The sequence below is a fragment of the Pezoporus occidentalis genome, unplaced genomic scaffold (assembly GCF_034315485.1).
Source record: "Pezoporus occidentalis ecotype Australia unplaced genomic scaffold, CSIRO_AGI_Poc_V1 ctg229, whole genome shotgun sequence".
NCBI classification, from domain to species: domain Eukaryota; kingdom Metazoa; phylum Chordata; class Aves; order Psittaciformes; family Psittacidae; genus Pezoporus; species Pezoporus occidentalis.
Window position 1 is genome coordinate 54,021 of NW_026914169.1, and position 17,754 is coordinate 71,774.

At 53.7% G+C, this 17,754-nt stretch overlaps 1 protein-coding gene across 2 annotated transcripts; it reads right to left on the reverse strand.

The window, feature by feature from the left end:
- Positions 1 to 5,910: 5,910 nt before the first annotated feature.
- Positions 5,911 to 16,895, reverse strand: CFAP20 (cilia and flagella associated protein 20). Of its 2 annotated transcripts, XM_062621132.1 has the most exons (6): positions 16,801 to 16,895; positions 10,677 to 10,756; positions 9,511 to 9,622; positions 8,507 to 8,695; positions 7,274 to 7,384; positions 5,911 to 6,398 (listed from the first exon to the last, which is right to left on the reverse strand). In XM_062621132.1, the coding sequence occupies exons 1-6, from the start codon at positions 16,882 to 16,884 to the stop codon at positions 6,393 to 6,395; spliced, it is 582 nt and encodes a 193-aa protein (XP_062477116.1). In that variant the 5' UTR covers positions 16,885 to 16,895; the 3' UTR covers positions 5,911 to 6,392. The 2 variants fall into 2 exon arrangements, with proteins under 2 accessions (XP_062477116.1, XP_062477115.1); XM_062621131.1 differs by lacking the exon at positions 5,911 to 6,398 and having other exon boundaries at positions 7,265 to 7,384.
- Positions 16,896 to 17,754: the final 859 nt, after the last annotated feature.

Sequence of the window (17,754 nt, forward strand, 5' to 3'; positions counted from 1 at the left end):
AGTCGGTGGAAGCAGCTCCCCCAGCGGGGAACAGAGCTGCCTTTCAGCAGCTCCCACGGCAGCGGGAATGTTGCTGGAACACAGCTCTCCTTGTTCTCACCCGGCTGGGTGCCCCAGCCCCGGGGTGGCCAGGGCCATTCCCTGCGCAGTGCACGGTGCACGGTCCCTTCTCAAGCGATTTCACTGGGTGCTTTGGCTCCTGGGCCCTGCAGCTGTGGATACTGGGAATGAGCAGTGGAGTGGGAAAGATCAGACCAAGTGGGAGGCGGGGGTAGGGAGTTGGCTTTATCCAGGGAAAAACGTTGCTCAGCTTAGCAGGGTGGAAAACTGAACTGCAGGGGCCTGTGGTGGTGGTGATGGAGATCTGCTTCCCTGGTTCTGCTGGTGCTCAGCAGGGTGGTGAGCCAGGGCTGGGGCTCTGGAGCCATGGGGCAGCTGTGGGGTGGGCAGTTGATACATGGGTGGTGTGGGTCTGACCCATGGAGGGGGTGTGTCTCCTGATGGGACTGGATTCCAGTCACCATCCTCTTCCTCAGGCTTCTTCAGCTTTACCCTCAGCAGGATGGAGCCAGCACCCAGGCCTAGCCTCACCTCCCCATGCAGCTTGGTGCAAGAACCTGACATGGCTTTGCCCAGAGAAGCTGTGGCTGCCCCATCCCTCGCAGTGTTCAAGGCCAGCTTGGATGGGGCTTGGAGCAAGCTGCTCTAGTGGAAGGTGTCCCTGCCTGTGGCAGGGGGTTGGAACTGGATGAGCTTTAAGGTCCCTTCCAACCCAAACCAGGCTGGGATTCTGTGACCTGCCCCCCCCCCCCACCCCTGGGGTTCTGGCTGCTCCTCTGCCATCCCCACACTGCGAGCCCTCATGCAAAAGGATCCTCCCCTTCGAGGGTGAGATGAATCCTTTGTACCCCTCTCCATCCTTCGCCCTCCATTATCCAGAGCTGCTGGCTCAGTGCCCAACTGAGCTACAGCCACTTCCCAGCACTATTACCCTGAGCCACTCATCAACTGCTAATCACTTTAAAAGGAAAGGATCAATCCCACCTCCTGCCTTTCCCGGAGCTGCTGGCACTGGGGGCATCCCATGGCCTGGGCCACACATCTGCTGCCCTGGCCACCATCCTTTCCCACCCTGGGCAGCAATTCCAGCCACTAGCAGACTCCCTGGCAAGCATCCCTTGGCTTTGACTTGGCACATCACTACAGTCAAGCGAGAGGCGAAATCAGGGACAGAAAAACCCTGAAGAATTGTTGGGGAGGTCTCCAGGTCTCCATCTGGATTGTGTTCCATCAGCCTGGCTGTATTGCTTCACATTCCTTGGCTTTAATACATTCCAATTCAGTTTTGACCATTCTGCCCCTATTCATGCCATGTGGGTTACACCCCAATAGCCCTGCCATGGGGCAGGCCCACAGCCAGCACGGGAAGCAACCAGACAGCACGGACCTGGCCACAAGGTAAAGCCAGAGGAAAGCATGGCCGAGATTTGACGCTCCCAACCCCCTCACTGGAGCTCAAGTGCATTTCCCACAGCACATGCATTTCCCATACTAGATGCACTTCCCAAGGCAGATGCATTTCCGGCAACAGCTCTATTTCCCACGGCAGCTGTGTTCTGCCTGCCTCCTGGGGGTGCTGGGGCTCAGCAGGTTGCAGGGCTCACAGGGGAAGCCGGCCCAGGGTGCCCTGGGCCACATGTGGCAACCCCCTGCCTGGGCAGGGGTTGGGAGCAATTCTCCAGGGGGCAATCAGCAGCACTGGGAGCAGAGGCCTAGGCTGCTGGGGTTGGATGAGTGGGGACATCACTTCCCAGCCCCCTCCTGCTTTTGTCCGGATGCTGCTGCAGTGCCAGGAGCTTCGGGGCCATCTGGAATCACTCATGGACAGCGGCGAGGGATCCCGCGGGAGATAGCCCAGCACTGCGACAGCACTGGAGGCTCCTGCTCTGCCCGCAGCAGGGGCACCTCTGACACCCATGGGTGCAGCATCCCAGAGGGCAGGGATGCACCTGCAGCAGGGCACAGCACTTTTGGTGGCTCAGGGGCATGCAAGTCCCTCTCAGCGTGGCCCTGGCAGCCCTATCAGATCCACCCCCAGCTCCCAGCTTCACAAAAATAGGCTGCAGAAGCCCAACCTGGAAAAGACCCTTGGAAAAGAGTGAGGGGCTTCCAGGCAGAATGAGGCTCCACACACCACTGGAGCATGAATGATGGGGTGATCACGGCTGGCAGGGGCTCTCTCTGCCTGCTTGGTCCCATCACAGGAGAAAATGCACTTCCTTCTGCCTCCTCCTCCTCTTCCTCTGCAAGCCAGGGCACAATCCCTGTGTGCATTTGAGGAGAGGACCCGGAAAGCAAGGAGGAAGCCAGGTTCTGTGCAGAGGAAGTACGGGCTGGGCTACGCCAAGCAGCGACCGGCAGCTTCAAGGCCGGAGGAAACGCCACTGGGGATGGAGCAAAGAGCAGTGGGGCCCTGGCAGGGCTCAGACCTGCTGCCTGTGCCCGCTGCAGCACAACCAAGGTGCTGCTGGGCAGGGGCCGGTATCAGCACAGCCCTGCTGTGGGGGAACATGACTGCCACCAAGCCTGGCACACGGAACCTGGCACATGTGTGCTCTGCTCGTGCCAGTCACCTCCCTGTGCAACCCTGGGGCAGCCACCAGCCTCCTTCTCTTGTCCCACAGGGAGGAAAGTGATTTCTGGAGCCTCAGGGCCAGCACAGGATGTGACAGTGGAGCAGATGCTCTGCAAGTCTGCTTCAGTAAAGCACAGCATCCATCATCTTACTTCTAGTGGCTCTGAGTCTTTCCCCACCCCATCCCAGGGCACCCCTCAGCACACAGCCGCTCCTTTATCCACATAAAACCTGGTTTGAGTGAACCTGTTTTGCAGGCTGTCAGGGGAAGCTTCACCTCTCTCCTGCAGGCACCAGATTATCCCTCCTGCATGCAGAAGGGGAAAAAGTCCCCACTATGGTCACTCTTTTCCTGGGCAATGGGCAATGGCCAATGGCAAAACTCAAACTCAGTATTTTCCCTTGCCTCCAGCAGTGCCTGCACCACACAGAGGATCAGCATCAACCTGGAGGTGCAGTCCCTCAACACAGATGACTACATCTGTCCCCAGCCATCCATGGAGATGCAGGATGGGAGGCAGAGAGGGCAAGGAGCAGTTGGGCTCAGATTTTTTTGATCCTTGCCTATTACCTCTGTGATCAAAGCTCTGTGCTTTGTGTCAGGATCCACTTAGTAGGAAGGAGAGACAAAGAGTGAGAGAACAGCCACATGCAGGGACAGGAGCCTGTATCAAGGTCTGACTCTCACCCAGACAGCTTCTGCCCCAGCATGGAGCAAACAGATGGGAAGCTCTCCAGGAAAACCCTGTGTCTGCTCCCTGCCACCTGCACAGCAAAGCCACCAGTGCCAAAGGATGCCCCAGCCTTGGATCACCCTGCACAGCGCCCATCAGCTGCCCCAGGTTGGTCTGCGCCCATGCCTTGCTCCGAGGTCCTGCAGCAGCCCAGATTTCAAAGAGAAGCTTTGGCTTTGATGTAGAAAGCGGGCTTCCAGCACTTAGGTCCTGATCAAAGCGCCTAAGTGAAGGACCTTGCCCCACCCAATGGAATAGGAAGGTGAAGAGCCAGCAAAGGCAAGGAAAATCCATCTTTGGGCAGGCCTCAGGTTGAATCCAGTGCTCCCCACAAAGAAAGATTCCTTTCTCTCCCACTAGACATGAGCTGCAATAAGGTCACAGGCAGGAAGGAAAGAGTGGGCAACCCACAGAAAGGTGAACAAGTTGATATTTAAGACTTGTTCCCTATAGGCTGCCTGCACCCAACCAGGACTGCCCCTCTGCTCACCCCGTACCACACTTGGGCAGGCCCAGAGCATTCAGGCAGCCTCCCACCTCTGCACCCACGTCCTTCCTGCTCCCCCAACTCTTCCCATGAAGGAGGATGCTGTGTCTCAGTCAGGGCAAGAGCCATGACCAAAGCAGCAAGAAACAGGGTGCTTCATCGCAGGAATTCTGCTCGTGCTCATTTACTCTGGAAATGGCTGTGGACAGGATGCCTGTGACTTTCTGGCCTCTCCACCAAGCAGCATCCTTTTCTCCCACAGGAAGAGCATCCAAACTTCACTCACCTTCAGCAAGATAGTTAAAGTTTTGATGGCAGATGGCAAATAGGAGAGGAAGATTTCTTTATGAGCCATCACATAAAACCACCACAATCTGGCCCTGAACGAAAGAGCCAATATGTGATGATGGTCCACTTTGTGCAGCAAGTAAACAGGAAGGTTCGGTATTTTGTTTCCCATTGAAAAATAGACAGAGGGTCCCCACGGATGCAAGGGTTTGTGGCTAGGAGTTTACTCCAGCAAATCCGCTGGCACAGCTCCTAGAGGCTGGGCAGGAATTGGCAGTAGGGCTCATCTAATCTCTCCATGGAGGCAGCCAGCTCAGGGCCCCCGAGAGCACAGTCCCTCTTTAACGCATTAAGGTCACTCGCTCAGAGCAAGGCCAACTCCTCGGGGACAAGGAGTGACTCCAGCAGACCCCAGCGGGGCGGGAAAAGGCAGCAGCAGCTCCTGGCGAGTGCTTGGCCACCACTGACTGCCAGGAACACCCGCTTCTGAGCGAGGGCTTGTGGGAAAGGCTGCTGGGATCTAATGTATTCCCTCAGCAGCTCCCTCAGCCCTGGCAAGCTTTGCAAATGTGGCAGGAAAACCTTGCCATGGGCTTCATTAAGACCAATCCTTGGCCCACAGCACCACGCAATTCCACTTAACTTAATCTCAAATCCAGCCAAGCCTTGACAGATGTCAAAGCCCACGTGGGCTTCCCTGTCTTGGCTCCTTAGAGCCACCATGCTACTCAGCTCCTATAAAAATTGGAAGGGTCTCCTCCAGAAAGCCTTCTGCAACTGCAATCCAGCATCACATGGCAGCACATCCAGGTCAAAGCCCACTAGCTTTAAAGGTGCCACAGAGATAAAGCAGGGTCCGTACAGAGGAGCTGCTGATTGTAAGGGTACAGACATACCAAAACTTTAAACCAGGTGGAGAGTCAGTGGTCAGGATTAAGCCCAGATGTCCCACAACAGGCTCTCTCCCTCCTGAGAGAGACCAGCTTTGTCTTATGGACAATAGTGACAGTGAAGTCTTCCCAAATAACTGCACAGCCCACCACCAGGGAAGGATCAGGACCTGCCTTCGGTACCTACCCCCAAGAGTAGCTGTGGGAGCCTCGTCCAGGGACGAAAGGCACCAGCTGCTCCCAGACTCTCTGTTACTGGAGGAGGGCTGCAGCTTCCCCTCTGAAAGCCTTTCCACAACAAAGGCAGATTGGTTTGAGGCAGGGAAGGGCAGCTTCAGCACAGGAAAAGACTTCCGCTCCTGTTATGCTGCTTTGCTAAATCTCCCCTTTGATCCCTGGGGAAAAGGACAATTTGGCAGCTGGAAGACTATTGTGAGCCTCTTGCTATAAGTAGCTGCAAAAGGCTTGGATGAGAGCTGGGCTGAGTTGGTTAACTACACAGCCAGCAGAGCTGTGCCCTAATAGGCAGATTAAGACCAATTTGTCACTGCTGCGACAACAGCTTCAAGAAGGGAATGAAAAACCCATTCCCATGGATTAGAAGTTAACGGCATGAGTTTTTGTCATAGGTAGAGTCCCACAATTTTCAAGACAGATTCTTCCTCCTCTGTGGAAACCTTATTATTTTTCCTCTCTCTAGGTTGCTGCTGTTCATGTCTGTGCCATCCCTTGAACAGTGAGGGTGCCAATCAAAGTCACATTCAGAGGCAAATTCTAACATCTTGGTTCCTAAAGAAATTCTTCAGCACTTTCTGAAGGACTAATATGTGCAACTTAAAGGATCCATCAAAAGAAAAAAAAGCCAGAAGCAGACTTAGAGTCCAGTGTTTAATAACTTTCCAAGAGTCGAGTATTACAACCATATTGAGAGCACATATAAAACAAGAGATGGAAAACAATGGAATTTAAAAAAAAAAAAATAACATTGGTATCTTCAAGAGGGCACACTTAACCCCATAATTCCTGCTGAATCTCCTCCTTGGAGGCACAGTGGCCACTTGGAGCAACCCCTCTGTGCAACACAAGATCAGTAACAGGCCACTTGCAGTGTTGGAGCTCAGCACTTTAGGAACAGCTGAGAAAACTCTGATTCTGTACAATCCACACACCAAAAAGTAGTCCCAGAGCTGTTACATGGTTAACTGTGTGCTGTCCAGAAGAGGGATACCAGCTGAATCAAAGTTACCGTAGGCAAGGTGAGCTGATCTAAAACTTGGTCTCAGTAGGGCCTTCTCTTCCACCTGCTTTTGTTTTGGGACTGACCCCAAACATTTCTCACATCTCTTCCCAACGTGGTCTTATTGCTGGACAGAGCAGGGAGAAGAAAGGAGACACTTAGCAGACTTGGCAACACCAAGACAATGCTACTGGGAGGCCCAAGCACTCGCCAAACACTCCTGGGAGGCTGCACTGCCAACAGGGCAGTGACAGGCTCCTCAAAGGGGTGACGTACAGTCACAGTGTTAACTCCCTTCTACCTCCCACTGAGACCAGCATCCAACATCCTCCCTCAGCTCCTTGAAATTCTGTTCAGAAATCTTCTCTGCTAAAAGCAGCACCTGCACTGGGACAAGCTGGTCTTGGCAAAGAGGGTGCTTCCTCACAGTCCTTGAGAGTGCTGCCAATATGCCAGGGACTCCTCTCCCATCACCAGTGGAGCACAGCTTGGCCTCTCCTGCTGGGCAGCCACAACCTTGCCTATTCCCTTCCCTCTTAGCACCACCATCTGCGCTCAGCAGGGAAGAGATGAGAGGGGAGTAAATGTGAGACACAAACAGCATCTCTCTTGGAATAAAAGTGTGGAGCTGCAGCTAGCTCTGAAGAGCAAAGCTGCTGTGCTGAGTCACCAGTGAAAGCTCTGAAGAGGTGCTGGGAGGCTGCCACCCTGCCCAGAGCCCTCCAGCGTGAAAAGGAAGGACACGGGGAGCAGCTGCACAGCTCACCCTACTCCTAGATGGGAATGACGCCTATGTGCTTTGACAGAGAAAGTCACTCAGCGAGGCACCCCGACACATGGCTCACCCTGCCAGCAGTGACGGTCCTCCTGGGCTGATGGCTAAAGCTGTAAGGGTTCAGCTGCTAGAAGGAACTCTGGATTGTGGAGGCAGTGGGAGGAGGAAGAGGAATGCTAGCCTGGCCCAGCTGGTGCTCCCACCCTGCCTGCACATGGCTAGCTCACCTTGGCCTTGTTCTGGACTGGCAGATACAGCTTGAACTCAGCTGGGAGCTCGTCCTCCGAGTACAGCCGGTCAGAGAAGTACACCCGTCGGATGCGACAGTTGGCATGGATCTGAGAGTCAAAACAGAGTCAGTCCATTTTCCATGTGGTATCTCCACATCCAGCTGTGTTGTCATGCAACAGCCTGGGTTCCTTGGTTCAACAGATGGAGAAGAGACCTCACTGCCTCTCTCTGAATCTGACAGGGCATCACAGAAGAAACAGTGGCCCATGCCCCCTACTTTGTGCTAGATGATCTCCAGTGATGGAAACTGGCTCAAGAGATTTGGCCAAGCTCTGGCATCTCTTCAAATTGATATCTGCCTTAGTTGCTTAGAGGGTCCTTTGCTGTGAACCCACCTCTGCTTCTCTCCTGACAGCAGGATTTGCCAGAACACTCCTAGCCTCCGCTTGCTGCATTTTTAACACTCTCTCCTCAGGGCCTCCCTGAGGTCAGGAATGAGATTGTCCAGTCTGTACTGCCTCCACGATCAGCTGGCAGCAAAGGAGTCACTCCAGTCCTCCTCATGGCTATGTGAGAGGACAGGCATTTCACAGACTGCCTGTCCATCTCAGAACTGCAGCGGTCCCACCACACTAAGAACAGACACATGCTGCACATGGGCATTCCTCAAAGTAATGCATACCTCTGGACACAGGGAACATGAATCAATCCCTAGCCTATGGAACTTCATGCCCTCAGCAGGAACAAACATTGTGTCAGCTCTTGTCCAGGGTTCTCAGTGAAGGCTCCATACACACTAGGAAATAAACTTGACCAGGGATACCTACAGCCTGTGACACTCTGGATCTATACCAGCCAGGCTCCCACTCCTCCAGTGGCTGTCTGGATAGTAAGGCAGCACACAGCTAATTCCCAGCAGACCTTCCCCCAGCAGGATACGTTGCACACTGCCGTGAACTTTAGGTGGACCGCCACTCCTACCCTAACCAACATCCAGCAAGAGAAACAAGATGGAAATGGGCTTCTTCATCCCAGTCTAGTCCAGTGAAGTGACACAGCACCAAGACCTCCGCTGCCTCAGTCAGGTCTTTGCTTCCTTCCCACACTGTTTTGTAAAGAGTACGACTGACAAAGAATCAGGTCAGGGCTAAGCCCAGATTCCCAACCTACAGCAAGGCAGCAAGACTACCAACCATGGGTGTGTGTGGGCAGGCCATGCCTCTGCTCACCTGAACTCTTAGGGTCTCAATGTAGTTTGTCCCATAGGCCCGGCGTGTGAAGTCTGACAAGTTGAACTGGATTTGGTTCCAGCCATCATCCAGCCGCATGGGCATGGTGCAGATGAAGGGCTTCACCCGGGTTGTGCTCTGGTAGTTACTTGCTCGGAAACGTCGGCGGACGTTCTTATCATCCAGGACCTGGGGTGAGGAAGTGAGGCTGCTGAACCTGGCAGCTGGGCCCCCAGCTCCCCAAGACAACAACTCTTCCAGACTCAGGCTCTGCCCATCTCAGAGTGGGCTCTCCCCCACCTTCATGTCACAGCAGAAGTATTTTCAACTCGCAACAGACCCTTTTTCAGTAATGGCAGCAACATGCTTGAGAGCTGAGTGATGTCCCCATAGCAGATCTAACACAACAGAAGAACATGGAACTGCTCAAGTGAGTCCAGAGGAGGCTACAAAGATGCTCCAAACACTGGAGCAGCTCTGCTCTGGAGACAGGCTGAGAGAGCTGGGCTGGTTCAGCCTGGAGAAGAGAACGTTCCAGGAGACCATAGAGCAGCTTCCAGTGCCTAAAGGTGCTACAAGAAATCAGGAGAGGGGCTTTGGACAAGGACCTGTAGGACAGGACAAGGGGGAATGGCTTTAACCTGACAGAGGGGACACTGAGACAAGATCTTAGGAAGAAATTCTTCTCTGTGAGGGTGGTGAGGCCTTTGCACAGGCTGCTCAGAGAAGCTGTGGCTGCTCCATCCCTAGCAGCGCCTAAGCCCAGGTTGGATGGGGCTTGGAGCAACCTCGTCCAGTGGAAGGTGTCCCTGCCCGTGGCAGGGGGTTGAAACTGGATCAGCTTTAACCCAAATTATTCCATGATACTATGATCACATGGTCAAGGAAGCAAAACTGTTTTGGAGACTACTCGCTGTCTTGATTGAGCTCCAGAGTAAGAATGCAGCCTTCTGGCACCTTCCTTGCCTATCCCTGGATGGGCCTCCCCACTGCATGTTCCTCACCTGCACTTCAAATGTGAAGTATTTCTTCAGGTTCTTGATGATCATCACTAGGAAAGGTAGTTTGATGCCTAGGGTCTTCTTTGGGTCCGCAGGGCATGTGATGTAGGTCGTACTGAGAGGACAGAAAAACGCTTTAGGATCTCACACAGCACAAAGCACACAGCCCAAGTCCCAAGTCACTCCCTTGACCTAATGCAATCTTGGAGGGCAGGCAGAAAGAGATAAGATCTCAGCAAGAACCAGCGCTTCCTTTAATGGGAGGCAGAGCTTCAGAGGTAGCTGCATGGAAAGCGAGATAAAAGGCCCACTTTTCTCACCCAGGGCATGAACCACCTTCCTGGACAGCTTCACCTCCCCAGTTTCACAGCCATGTCAGTGCTGTTTCTTAATGCAACCTTCTCCTCCCCTTGACTGAACAGGTAGAGCCCTCCAGAGCACAGCAGAGGCCCCGTGTGCCCTATGAGTCTGGGAACACAGAAGTGGTAAGCCCTAGCTGCGCACATCACTCCTGGCAAGCTCTGTGTCAACACATCTCAGGAGGAAGGGAAGCACAGTCTCAGCCTGGCTGCATAAGAGGAGCCTCCACTGCCCTTATAAGGAGCTCCCTGCTCCAATGGCCCCTGGAGAAGCCCTGGAGAGGCTGAACCCACTGGCAGAGCTGGAGTCACTCTCCCCAGCTGATGAAGACGAGGAGCGAAGCACCACAAGCAACTCCCCTCATACATCTGCCTTTGATATTCCTGCTGTCACACGGGGAGAGCAGCAGAGCAGGCCTAAGACAATAAAAGATGCAGCATGCAGAGTGCTGCTTTCTCAGTAATTGGCAGCACTGACAGGGGACTGGGATTCAAATACAGCCTTTTCCCCCCTGCCAAGTGATGGAAAAATAATGGGATTTTGTTTTTATTATTTTTCCCTTAGCCCCACTGAGGATGACAGAGAGCTCTCCAAGCACATCCAGGGAAAGGCACTCTGGTACAGTGTGGTACAGTGCCTTACACAGAAGGGTAGCAGACATCTAACCCCAGAAACTATTCTTCGATTTATTGAGAAAGAGACAGAAGTCAAGTCTGAAGGAGATGTCTGCTGGGCATCACCATCTTTCACTCTGCTCCAGGGCCAAGCCCCCAGGGCACATTAGGACAAAATAAGATGCCTTCTCCTACCTGACGTTAGTTCCTTCAATCTCCAGCACCAAGGACTGAATGTCATTGTCAGTGATTCGTTTGATGTGGCCATTGCGCACCTGGAAGAAATCAGGGCAAACAGCACAGGTTTCCTTTACTTGAGAGGGAAACAAGAGGCACCCAGAGCTCCACTGAGAGAGGGAAACATCCCAGGAGGACCCATCTATGTTCACTTGGCTCCCATTGTTTTGGCCATCCCTGTTTCCAAGGCTTTGCTCACTGCCTCAGAGTGCCAGGACTCCAAGCAAGAGTTTAGGTCCCAGCTTGCTGCATGGAGATCAAGTTCAAGACTTTGGTCTATCCAGACATGCTACAGTGAACACCACTGACTCCAGCCTCATGTTAGATGCCCAAATAAACAAACATTAAAGTGTCAGAGGAAGATCAAACTAGAGTGGGATAAAGTGTAAAAATAAGTAAAAGCAATACAGAAGCAAAGGGAGCCACTAGAAGCCATGGGTCACCAAGGGGGTCTTGGTCCATACTGCTGGCATGCTTGGCTGCCTCTGTGGAAGAGCAGAGCCAGATGAAAGCCTGGCTAGAATTCATCATAGTTCTAGCACATACAAGTGCAGAAGCATCGTCTGCTCTGCTGAGGGGCACAGGCATTTGGCTACTTGGATGCAGCCAGCTGCCCACAAAGCTCAGGGAGGCCAGGACTAACACAAATTCATTTTTCTCCACAAGCAATGTGGCTGAATCCCAGCGGCTGAGGATTTATTGTTTTAATGAAGCACCTCACTTCCCCGTGAATTTATCTCCATTTAAAAGCACTTTTGCTAATTAAGCCCTCTGCTCTTTCCCAGTGCTAGATCAGCAAATGGTAATGCTCCTTCCGGCTCCATGAATTAACTTCTGCAGTACCTATCACCACTGCTAATCCATAGGATGCATTAAATTTCTAATGGGACGGTTTGAGTGATAAGGTACAAAATGATTTAAAGGTTTAACAATTCATCTTCACATTTCAGTTCTTCAGAGGGATGTACGTGGGCGATACTGCACAAATCTGCTGGAAGAAAGAGATAAGCCCTGTGAGCAGCCCACAACCCAACCTGTCTCTACATGTGCTGCTGCTAAGGATGAGAGTCAGCTGAGCATGCCAAGCTGCTCTTAACACTGCCTCAAGCCCAACAGATACTTCCAGAAAACATTAAGCTCACAGGGAGGATCCTTAGGATAACCAGATCCCTTCCTTTGTAACAAAAGCAACTCCCAGGGATTTATAGGTCTGTTGAGGAGAACACCCCCACACCCCAGCGCTGCATCCTGAGCGTGAGCAGCAGGCAAGGGACAGGATTCTGCCCCTATGCTCCTCTCTGGGGAGATCCCCCTGCCCCCGCAGTCCTGCATCCAGCTCTGGGGCAACAACACAAGAGAGACGTGGAGCTGTGCACAGAGATGCTGTGAGGGCTGGAGCAGCTCTGCTCTGGAGACATGCTGAGAGAGCTGGGCTGGTTCAGCCTGGAGAAAGCTCCTTAAAGGGAGACCTTAGAGCAGCTCCAGTGCCTAAAGGGGCTACAAGAAACCTGGAGAGGGGCCTTGGACAAGGGCCTGGCAGTGTTCAAGGCCAGGCTGGACAGGGCCTGGAGCAACCTGCTCTAGTGGAAGGTGTCCCTGTCTGTGGCAGGGGGTTGGAACTGGATGGGCTTTAAGGTCCCTTCCAACCCAAACCAGGCTGTGATTCTGTGATCCTGTGAAACACCCCAGCTCAGCCCCTCGGCTCCCTCTGGAGCCCAGGTCTGTGACACACGCTGAGCTAACCTGTCTGCTGCAGGAACCACCTCCCTGACAGGGCCACACTTGGTCACAGCCAGAGGAGCACTTTATCTTCCTCCTCTAGCTCTGGCATCCCTTCTCAGTGAGCTCTCACAGCAAAAGGCAATGTCCAGTTCCATCAGGCAGAGCTGCCAGCCCTGAGCAGTACAGGGTATGAGGGACAGTCATGACATGCTCACAGTGTCTACTCAGCAAGAGCTCCTGGTCTTCAGCGGCTTCCTCCTACCTCACGGAAACTCAGAGAGAAAAGGCTGCAGAAAAATTTAGAAGTCTAAATGAAAGATTCTGCGTTTCTACTTGGCCAATATTCTCTAGCCTTCCTAGGCCTAAGAAGCTGTATTTCTGAAGCTGGAAAAAAGGGTAACAGACTTCACAGAAAATAAAAGTGCTTCAAATGCCTAATAGCCTCTGAATCAGGATAACTGGGAAGTTACCCACTGTCTAAAGACAAACTGAAAAAGCATTTTTTTGCAGACACAAAGCTCAAATCTTGAAGAGTTTGGAGAGAGCAGCAGCTTCAGACATTTGTGTCTGAAGACATACATTTCTGGCGGCTGCTGTTGGTGCTAGCAACACGCGTCACATATAACAAAGGCCAGAGGAAGAGCAGCGAGGAGCCATCCTCCCCAGGCCCAGCCACCCAAACCAGTGGACTGGACACCACAGTCCAAGGCCGACCTCTGGAGGCTCACTCCTGCATTGCTGCCAGCAACCCCAGCTAAGAGATTTCAGAATACCAGACTGGTTTGGGTTGGAAGGGTCCTTAAAGCTCATCCAGTTCCAACGCCCTGCCACGGGCAGGGACACCTTCCGCTAGACCAGGTTGCTCCAAACCCCATCCAAACTGGCCTTGAACACTGCTAGGGATGGGGCAGCCACAGCTTCTCTGGGTAACCTGTGCCAGCGCCTCAGCAACCTCACACGGAAGAACTTCTTCCCAAGATCTCATCTCAGTCTCCCCTCTGTCAGGTTAAAGCCATTCCCCTTGTCCTGTCCCTACAGGCCCTTGTCCAAAGCCCCTCTCCAGGTTTCTTGTAGCCCCTTTAGGCACTGAAGCTGCTTTAATGTTTCCCTTTAAGGAACTTTATCCAGGCTGAACCAGCCCAGCTCTCTCAGCCTGTCTCCAGAGCAGAGCTGCTCCAGCCCTCACAGCATCTCTGTGGCCTCCTCTGCACTCACTCCAACAGCTCCACGTCCCTCTTCTATTGTTGCCCCACAGCAGGACACAGGACTGCAGTGGGGGTCTCCCCAGAGTGCAGCAGAGGGGCAGAATCCCCTCCCTTGACCTGCTGCTCATACTCTGGGGATGCAGCCCAGCACACGGGGGTGGTTCTGGGCTCAAGCACACACTGAAGCCGGGTCATGGGGAGCTTCTTATCTTCCAGCACCCCAAGTCCTTCTCCTCAGGGCTGCTCCATTCAGTGTATGCCCAGCCTGTGTTTATGTCAGCAACAGCAAGCTGAAACAGGGCCAGTGCCATCACCCAGACTACTGTAGGCATGGGTACAGCCCTTCACTCAGGACAGGCCAGCACTTCTCAAAGCCACTGTTGCATCCAGAATAGGCACAAGGCTCTTTGTGCCAACCTCTGTCCCCCAGGAAGGGAGAAGGGGCATAACAAGAGGCAAAAGCAGGAGCTACCTGGCTCTGCTGTAGCACTTGATGCACACAGGTTCAGGAATGAGCAAGCAGCATGGCCTGTGTTTTCATGATGCAGAGATCTGGGGCAGCCCAGACAAGGATGCTGTGTGAAAGAACTACAGTCAGACGAAAGCTGCAAGACAGACCCTGCCACAGCATTTCAGGGACTTAATCCTGGCCGTGCTCATCAGGGAAATTGCTATCTACATCCTGGTGATGTTTGATATTCAGGCAGGTGAACACTAGCTGACCCTGAATTCTCCCCAGAGCATCAGAAATTGCTCATGACACCACACATCGACACGCCAGCAGAATGAACATGGAGAAATCAGCAAGAGGATCAATGGGATTGACAAGTTCCATCCAAATGTTCCCCCTCTTTTCTCTGCAGAAAAGTCTGCAAGTCCCCTGGAGACTGGTCAGTGTGTTTCCAAGCACTGTGGAGGGGACCATGGTGACAGGATGTGGAAGGAATTACAAAGGACTCAGAACAACACAGTGCTGGAAGGCAAACAGCAACCACCTTGCACACAGGTCTCCGTAACAGACACTGAAGGCAGGACAAGAGAGCACAGCCCAGCAGCTACTGGTTCTCTGCACACAAGGCTGGAGGAGGAACCTCTGCCTGCAGAGAGAGTGGGACAGTCACCGCACTCTTCCCAAGGCCTGGACACTTCAGTCCTGCCAGAATCCCCTGGGAGAGCATCCCTCCTGCTGCTGCAAACACACCAAAGGTGTCAGAATAGGAATGCCCAAGCTATTACAAACCCACCAACCCAACTCCTTTAAATGGAAAAGTGAGGTAAAAGAGCAAGCCATGCCAATATCCACAGGCAAACTCATCAAAAAGCCCACTCTGGTTTCACACCACACTTTTGTGAGCATGGCAGTCCTCACAACAAGCTTGCCTAAGCTGGCTGTGCTTCTTCAGGCTGTGAGTGAGGAGGACTACCACATGAAAGCCCTACAGCAGGCAGTGGAAACAGCCTGCACACCCAGCTGCTGCTTGAGGACCTTTCTGACTGTCTTTTTGACCAACCCAGGAACTACTGCACCAGAGCAGAGTGTTGCTCATGTCCACCCTGCAAGCAGAACTCCTGCTGGCACCCCACCAGCTGCACATCGCAGCCACGTCACCCTGCACAGCACAATTCATTTTGGAAGGTACCTCAGAAAGGTACCCAGATTGCTCATGGCCTCATCCAGTCTGGAGGCACACTACATCCCTTTCGTCTAAGAGTCTTTAATGCATCCCATCCTCACACCACCCAAATAAGCTGCTGGCACTCTTTTAAAGTCCCCAATATTGGTGCAAAAGCCCTACTGCATGCACATGCACCCAGCCAGGCTATGACAGGCAGCCCAGCTCTTTACAGAGCTGCATGGGTACCCCACTGATGGGAAATGGGGTGGGTCTGTGCTGCCTGTCCCCTATTCCATGACCTGTAAATGCTCCCACAAGCCCATTGAGGTCAAACAACATGGCTGCCTGCTGAATTGCCTCAAAAGCCTTCACTCCTGCTGAAATCACAAGAAATTCAGGTCAGGTTCAAGCAGAGGTAACTAAACACAGCTCATCATCTCAGAGAGGAAAGCTTCCTCTCAGAAGGTGCAAGAAGCACTTTGCAGAATCCCTTTTAGGCAGCAACACAGCCATGGGTGGTTTGTGAAGGGGAGGAAGCAACAGGTCTCAACACCTCCAAACTTCCTGATCAGGGCTCCCCGATGGAAAGGCAGGGGACCCTCAACATAACCCCTTTAGAACCAGACAGAAAGTGAAAAAACAAACAGCTGAAACACTCATGACTTCTCATACACCCCAAAAGCCACCACACAACCCACCTCCGAATGCCTTTAGTAAGCCTGTTTAAAGTGTGTCAAGCAGGAGAGCAGAGCCCCGTGGCAGTTACATCCAGCTTCCTGGGGAAGCCGCTGCATAGAGTCATAGAACAGTTTGGGCTGGAAAATGGTAAGGGTTTAGGGTTAAGGGTTAGGGTTTAGGGGTATGGGCCAGAGATCAGTCCATCATCTAGTCCAACCCCCTGCAACACACAAGTTCATCTTCATCTAGATCAGGCTGATGAGATCCACACCCAGGCTGTTCTTTAATGTCTCCACCAGTGGTGCATCCACCACCTCTCTGGTCAACTTGGGTCAGGGCCTCACCACCCTCAATGTAAAGAATCTCTTCCTGATGTCCAGCCTGAATTCCCTCTTTCAGTTTAACACCATCACCTCTCATCCTGTCACACAAGCCCTGCTAAAAAGCCTCGCCCCATCTTTCCTACAGGCCCCTTTTAAGAATGGAAGGCTGCAATAAGGTCTCCCCAGAGCCTTCTCCAGGCTGAACAAGCCCAATTGTCTCAGCCTGTCTCCAGAGCAGAACTGCTCCAGCCCTCTCCGGCTGGTTTGGTGCTGCTTATTCCCAGCACTGTATGCCGCGGTTTTAGCCCCTGGCAGCGCCGCAGCTCCTGACCCCGGCCTGGCTGCTGCCCTGGCAGCGCTCCGCTCAACAACGGCAGAAGACCCCGTGACGCGGGCACATTCTCCTCCACAACGAACAGCCCGGGGGTCCCGGTCACCCCGCACTGGCGGCTCAGGCACCGGCGGCCACCCGAGCGCGGCCCCATCAGCTACAGCGCCAGGCACGCCCTGGGAGGCTGCTCCCGCGGCCCCGCCTCACCTTCTTGTCCCAGATCTGGAGCGGCTTGCTGCCGATGCTGTACAGCACCGAGAGGAACCCGCTCTGGAACGTGTTCTTGAACATGGCAGGGCCGCACCAGCGCCGTTACCGCAGAGCCCTCCGCACCGCCGCTCCGCACTTCCCGCTCTCAGCGCCGCCGTCACCACGGAACTACTTCTCGTGCCGTAGTCCTGCCGCTGGGTGTACTTCCGCTGAGTGCCCGGGGTTTGTGGGAGCGCGGTGCCATGGCAACGGCGGCGGGTGGGGGCCGGTGGCGGCAGTGAGCCGCGGGAGGCGGGCGTGGGTCGCCCCCGAGCAGGGCCGGCGGGTCCGCAGCGGCTCGCTGGGCCCAGCGCCTGGCCCCGCCTTGGAACAGCGGCGGGCGCGGTCCTGCCGAGGGCTGGGTACCCCCCCGGGCGGCACCGTGCAGGCACCGCTCTGACCCTCCCCGTTGGAGGTCACACGGCCGTAGCTGTGGGAACGGCTGGTGCTGCATCCACTGAGCACCTGGGGCATGGGTGCGTTTTGTCCCTGCACGTGGAAGGAGTTGGAACCGGATGAGTTTTAAGGTTTCTCCCAACGCAAACCAGTCTGGGATTCTGTGGCTTTTAAAACGTCCCAGCTCTCCCCCTGCAGTTCACAACTGTAAGACAGAAGGCAACGTCCTGGTTTTCTGTTCCTGCCGCTACACTTGCTCCTGGAGTGTTTCTCAGTTCCAGTTCTCCTGGTTTCTCCTAGGAGCCTCTGTGTCTCTCCATGCTGGTTTTAAAGGACTGGAGGACCCAGATGGTGTTTGCTCCACTTTGCTGCTTCCTTTATCCCCAGACTTGCTCCCAAGCTTCACTTGCCCAATGAGTGCCATCCATCCATCCTTGGAGCAGCAAATGCACATCAGCAGGTACACATGGTCTTTGGAAGCCCATGTGACCATTACTGCCAGCATCTCCATTAAAA